Source organism: Oncorhynchus masou, unplaced genomic scaffold, assembly GCF_036934945.1.
Source record: "Oncorhynchus masou masou isolate Uvic2021 unplaced genomic scaffold, UVic_Omas_1.1 unplaced_scaffold_4258, whole genome shotgun sequence".
Lineage (NCBI taxonomy): Eukaryota > Metazoa > Chordata > Actinopteri > Salmoniformes > Salmonidae > Oncorhynchus > Oncorhynchus masou.
Genome location: NW_027010654.1, coordinates 23,000 through 29,858, shown reverse-complemented (window position 1 = coordinate 29,858; position 6,859 = coordinate 23,000). Strand labels below are relative to the sequence as shown.

The 6,859-nt window shown below is 51.7% G+C and overlaps 1 protein-coding gene across 1 annotated transcript; it reads left to right on the top strand.

Moving 5' to 3' along the window:
* Positions 1–1,240: 1,240 nt before the first annotated feature.
* On the top strand, positions 1,241–6,796 carry LOC135534982 (cathepsin E-like; the record flags this gene model as incomplete). Its single annotated transcript, XM_064961746.1, has 3 exons — positions 1,241–1,411; positions 5,569–5,667; positions 6,525–6,796. Coding segments are annotated over 3 exons (471 nt in total), but the record flags the coding sequence as incomplete, so codon positions are not given.
* Positions 6,797–6,859: the final 63 nt, after the last annotated feature.

Genomic DNA, 6,859 nt, shown 5'->3' with positions numbered 1-6,859 from the left:
GTTAGGGTTAAGGTTAGGGTCAGGGTTAAGGTTAGGGTTAGGGTTAGGGGTTAGGTTAAGGTTAGGGTCAGGGTTAAGGGTCAGGTTAGGGGTTAGGGTTAGGGTTAGGGTCAGGGTTAGGGTTAAGGTTAGGGTCAGGGTTAGTCAGGTTAGGGTCAGGGTTAAGGGTTAGGTTAAGGTTAGGGTCAGGGTTAGGGTTAGGGTCAGGGGTTAGGTTAAGGGGGTTAGGTTGGGTCAGGGTTAGGGTCAGGGTTAAGGTTAGGGTTAGGGTCAGGGTTAGAGGGTTAGGTTAGGGTTAGGGTCAGGGTTAGGGTTATGGTTAAGGTTAGGGTCAGGGTTAAGGGTTAGGGTTAGGGTCAGGGTTAAGGGTTAGGGTTAAGGGTTAGGTTAAGGTTAGGGTCAGGTTAGGGTTTGAGTCAGGGTTAGGGTTAGGTTAAGGTTAGGGTCAGGGTTAAGGGTTCAGGTTAGGGTCAGGGTTAGGGTTATAGGTTAGGGGTTAGGGTTAAGGTTAGGGTCAGGGTTAAGGGTTTGGTTAAGGTTAGGGTCAGGGTTAGAGGGCTTTGGTTAAGGTTAGGGTCAGGTTAGGGCTTGGTTAAGGTTAGGGTCAGGTTAAGGTTAGGGTTAGGGTTAGGGTCAGGGTTAAGGGTTAGGGTTAGGTTAGGTTAGGGTTAAGGTTAGGGTCAGGGTTAAGGGTTAGGTTAGGGTTAGGGTAGGTTAAGGTTAGGGTCAGGGTTAAGGTTAGGGTCAGGGTTAGGGTTTGGTTAAGGTTAGGGTCAGGGTTAAGGGTTAGGTTAAGGTTAGGGTCAGGGTTAGGGTCAGGGTTAAGGGTTTGGTTAGGGTCAGGGTTAAGGTTAGGGTCAGGGTTAAGGGTTGGTCAGGGTTAAGGGTTTGGTTAAGGTTAGGGTCAGGGTTAGGGGTTTGGTTAAGGTTAGGGTCAGGGTTAAGGGTTTGGTTAAGGAGTTAGGGTTAGGGTTGGGGTCAGGGTTAGGGGTTAGGTTAAGGTTAGGGTCAGGGTTAAGGGTTTGGTTAGGGTCAGGGTTAAGGGTTAGGTTAGGGTCAGGGTTAAGTTAAGGGTTAGGTTAATGTTAGGGCAGGTTTTGGCTCGTCAGGAAGTCAATGGGACGCCGGTCAGAAAAGTCCCTTTCGTCTCATCTTGTTGATGTCCTAGTAAACCAAAATGGCCGCCAAATTAGAGATTGAATTCTTGTAAAAGGTCATGTCCCTGTAGTTCTGAACACAGGTTTTCCTCCACCTCTTCCACTGCAGTGTACAGGTTCAGGGAGCCTTGAACTTCTGTCCCCGCGGCTGTCAGGCCATCGTTGATACAGGCACGTCTCTCATCATCGGCCCCAACCGTGACATCCTCGCTCTACAACAGCTGATAGGAGCTACCCCCACCTCCATTGGAGAGGTGATATGATAACGTTAAATACTAATCCAAATCCATTTTATTTGTCACATACACATGGTTAGCAGATGTTAATGCGGGTGTAGCAAAATGCTTGTGTTTCTAGTTCTGACAATGCAGTAATAACCAATGAGTAATCCTAACCTAACAATTCCAAAACTACTACCTTATACACACAAGTGTAAAGGGATAAAGAATATGTACATAAAGATATATGAATGAGTGATGGTACAGAACGGCATAGGCAAGATGCAGTAGATGATATAGAGTACAGTATATACATGTGGGTAATATAGGGTATGTAAACAAAGTGGCATAGTTTAAAGTGGCTAGTGATACATGTATTACATAAAGATGCAGTAGATGATATAGAGTACAGTATATACATATGAGATGAGTAATGTAGGGTATGTAAACATTATATTAAGTAGCATTGTTTAAAGTGGCTAGTGATATATTTTCCATCAATTTCCATCAATTCCCATTATTAAAGTGGCTGGAGTTGAGTCAGTGTGTTGGCAGCAGCCACTCAATGTTAATGGTGGCTGTTTAACAGTCTGATGGCCTTGAGATAAGAAGCTGTTTTTTCAGTCTCTCTCGCTCCCTGCTTTGATGCACCTGTACTGTACTTTCCAGAAGATAGCGGGGTGAACAGGCAGTGGCTCAAGTGGTTGTTGTCCTTGATGATCTTCCTGTGACATCGGGTGGTGTAGGTGTCCTAGAGGGCAGGTAGTTTGCCCACGGTGATGCGTTGTGCAGACCTCACTACCCTCTGGAGAGCCTTACGGTTGAGCCTGGGGGCAAGGAGATTAGGATCCGTGTAAGCAGGTCTGGAGCGGAATACATTGAAGCAGTAGAGCAGGGATCCAGGGCAGGGAAGCAGGACTGAGAAGACGAGGGACTGGAGACAGGCCCAGTCAGAGCAGACGGGGACTGGAGACAGGTACCGAGTCAGAGCAGACGGGACTGGAGACAGGTACCTGAGTCAGAGCAGACGGGACTGGAGACAGGTACCTGAGTCAGAGCAGACGGGACTGGAGACAGGTACCCGAGTCAGGCAGACGGGACTGGAGACAGGTACCTGAGTCAGAGCAGACGGGACTGGAGACAGGTACCTGAGTCAGAGCAGACGGGACTGGAGACAGGTACCTGAGTCAGAGCAGACGGGACTGGAGACAGGTACCCGAGTCAGAGCAGACGGGACTGGAGACAGGTAGCAGACAGGACTGGAGACAGGTACCTGAGTCAGAGCAGACGGGACTGGAGACAGGTACCTGAGTCAGAGCAGACGGGACTGGAGACAGGTACCTGAGTCAGAGCAGACGGGACTGGAGACAGGTACCTGAGTCAGAGCAGACGGGACTGGAGACAGGTACCTGAGTCAGAGCAGACGGGACTGGAGACAGGTGCCTGAGTCACCTGAGTCAGGTACCTGAGCAGGCAGACGGGACTGGAGACAGGTACCTGAGTCAGAGCAGACGGGACTGGAGACAGGTACCTGAGTCAGAGCAGACGGGACTGGAGACAGGTACCCGAGTCAGAGCAGACGGGACTGGAGACAGGTACAGTCAGAGCAGACGGGACTGGAGACAGGTACCTGAGTCAGAGCAGACGGGACTGGAGACAGGTACCTGAGTCAGAGCAGACGGACTGGAGACAGGTACCCGAGTCATAGCAGACGGGACTGGAGACAGGTACCTGAGTCAGAGCAGACGGGACTGGAAACAGGTACCTGAGTCAGAGCAGACGGGACTGGAGACAGGTACCTGAGTCAGAGCAGACGGGACTGGAGACAGGTACCTGAGTCAGAGCAGACGGGACTGGAGACAGGTACCTGAGTCAGAGCAGACGGGACTGGAGACAGGTACCCGAGTCAGAACAGACGGGACTGGAGACAGGTACCTGAGTCAGAGCAGACGGGACTGGAGACAGGTACCTGAGTCAGAGAGACGGGACTGGAGACAGGTACCCGAGTCAGAGTGGAGACAGGTACCTGAGTCAGAGCAGACGGGACTGGAGACAGGTACCTGAGTCAGAGCAGACGGGACTGAGACAGGGAGTCAGACTGGAGACAGGTACCTGAGTCAGAGCAGACGGGACTGGAGACAGGTACCTGAGTCAGAGAGACGGGACTGGAGACAGGTACCTGAGTCAGAGCAGACGGGACTGGAGACAGGTACCTGAGTCAGAGCAGACGGGGACTGGAGACAGGTACCTGAGTCAGAGAGACGGACTGGAGACAGGTACCTGAGTCAGAGCAGACGGGGCTGGAGACAGGTACCCGAGTCAGAGCAGACGGGACTGGAGACAGGTACCTGAGTCAGACGACGGGACTGGAGACAGGTACCTGAGTCAGAGCAGACGGGACTGGAGACAGGTACCTGAGTCAGAGCAGACGGGACTGGAGACAGGTACCTGAGTCAGAGCAGACGGGACTGGAGACAGGTACCTGAGTCAGAGCAGACGGGGCTGGAGACAGGTACAGAGAGCGACGGGACTGGAGACAGGTACCTGAGTCAGAGCAGACGGGACTGGAGACAGGTACCTGAGTCAGAGCAGACGGGACTGGAGACAGGTACCTGAGTCAGAGCAGACGGGACTGGAGACAGGTACCTGAGTCAGAGCAGACGGGGCTGGAGACAGGTACCCGAGTCAGACAGGTAGACAGGTACCTGAGTCAGAGCAGACGGGACTGGAGACAGGTACCTGAGTCAGAGCAGACAGGACTGGACAGACTGGAGACAGGTACCTGAGTCAGAGCAGACGGGACTGGAGACAGGTACCTGAGTCAGAGCAGACAGGACTGGAGACAGGTACCTGAGTCAGGAGCAGACGGGACTGGAGACAGGTACCTGAGTCAGAGCAGACGGGACTGGAGACAGGTACCTGAGTCAGAGCAGACAGGACTGGACAGGTACCTGAGTCAGAGCAGACGGGACTGGAGACAGGTACCTGAGTCAGAGCAGACGGGACTGGAGACAGGTACCTGAGTCAGAGCAGACAGGACTGGAGACAGGTACCTGAGTCAGAGCAGACGGGACTGGAGACAGGTACCTGAGTCAGAGCAGACGGGACTGTAGTGGAGAGAAAAAGCAGCGTGAGGCTTGGGAAAAACAGGATAAGAAAATATATACAAGAACAAACAGCTTGAAATGCAGACTGACTGAGTCGAGGCTACAATCTGGCAGTATGGAAGTGGCAGGGCTGAGTATTTGTAGGGTTCTTGATTATGGAACAGGTTGCAGCTGGTGGGAATCTGCGCTGCTTCCAGCACACCTGTCTCCACTCACATAATCACATACACACAGAGAGAGAGGGAGAGAGCACTGGGGAGTGGTGCCAGGTTTAGGGAGGTTCAGGATGAGAAGTAGGTGTGGCAGGAGCAGATGTAACAACTACTATTACTACAGCAAATACAGTTCCTTGCGAAAGTATTCGGCCCCCTTGAACTTTGCAACCTTTTGCCACATTTCAGGCTTCAAACATAAAGATATAAAATTGTATTTTTTTGTGAAGAATCAACAAGTGGGACACAATCATGAAGTGGAACGACATTTATTGGATATTTCAAACTTTTTTAACAAATCAAAAACGGAAAAATTGGGCGTGCTACTACTACTGCTACTACCTCCACTACTACTACTACTGCTACTACTACTACTAATCCTGCTACTGCTGCTGCTGCTGCTGCTACGGCAGCTACTACCACTACAGCAACAGACTGCCACTACCACTGCTCCTGCTACGGCTGCCACTGCTGCTGCTACTCCGGCAGCAGCCTGCTGCTGCTGCTGCTGCTGCTACTCCTACTGCTGCTGCTGCTAATCCGGCTGCTGCTGCTGCTACTACTACTACTACTACTGCTGCTCCTACTAAATCCTGCTACCATTGCTGCTACTACTGTTGGCTACTGCTGCTTCATCTACTACTACTACTACTGCTACCAGCAGCGGCAGCTGTGGTACTGCTGGTACTACTACTACTGGTACTACTTGTGATGGGCTGCCCCCACCTCCATTGGAGAAGTGTGCCCATGCCAGTCTCTGTAGAGTTACAGGGGCTGCACGAGGCTCAGTTCCATTTACATTCCAGTTGATTCAGGAAGTACACTGAAATTCCAATTCTCTTCAATGCTTTTCAATGAGGAAAATGTGTTGCAGTACCTGATTGACTGCGCCCGAATCTCCAGCCTGCCCCAGGTGACCATCACGCTCAACGGGGTGGAATACGTGCTCACTGCTGAGTCCTACGTCAAAAGGGTGGGTACTGGTCCAACACACAGTGAATGAACATGACAAGATTTCGGCATACATACTATTACTGTATATACTTTAACTTGTGTGTGATAATCATTTTAGTATAAATTATAGATATACATTTTTTGTGTCCTACGATAGGCCTGTGTCAAAAAACATGTGGTGGTTATGATTGTTGTCATATTTCTGACACACTCTCTCTCCTTTACCCTCCTCCTCTCTCCCTTCTCCTCCCTCCTTCTCCCTCCTCCCTTCTCTCTCTCCTTCTCTCTACTTCTCTCCCTCCTTCTTCTCCCTCCTTCTCTCTCCTCCCTCCCTCTCCATTCCCCTCCTTCTCCCCTCCTTCCTCCTTCTCTCTCCTTCACTCACTCCTCTCTTCTTATCTTTCCTTCTCTCTCCTCTCTACTTCTCTCTCCTTCTTCCTCCTTCTCTCCCTCCTTCTCCCTCCTTCTCTCTCCTTCTCTCTCCTCCCTCCCTCCTCCCTCCCTCCTTCTCTCTCCCTTCTCACTCACTCCTCTTTCCTTTCTTTCTTCTCTCTCCTTCCTCTCCTCCCTCCTCCCTCCTCCCTCCCTCCCCTCCTCCTCCTCCTCCTCCTCCTCCTCCTCCCTCCTCCTCTCTACTCCCTCCCTCTTCTCCTCCCTCCTCCTCTCCTTCTCTCCCTCCTCTCCCTCCTCCCCCCCTCCTTCTCTCTCCTCCTCCCTCCTCTCCTCCTTCTCCTCTCCCTCCTCCTCTCTCCTCCTCTCCTCCTCTCTCCTCCTCCTCTCCCTCCTCCTCTCTCTCCTCCTCTCCTCCTCCCTCCTCCTCTCTCCTCTCTCCTCCTCTCCCTCCTCCTTCTCTCCCTCCTCCCTCCCTCTCTTCAGGAGTTGATGGGTGATCATGAGATCTGTTTCAGTGGGTTCCAGGGGGAGGATCTGCACTCCTCAACGGATCCTTTGTGGATCCTAGGGGACGTGTTCCTCTCTGATTACTATAGTATCTATGACCGGGGACAGGACAGGGTGGGCTTCGCTAAGGCCAGACACACACGCTATACAACGTTGGATGCAGAGATGGATAGATAGATGGGAGGTGGGAAGGGTAAATGGAGCGATGGAAGTAGGGAGTCATGGATGGATGGATGATAGAAGGAGGGATGAAGTGAGGAAGGAAGGAAGGAAGGAAGGAAGGATAGATGTAAACGATGCATGGAATCACC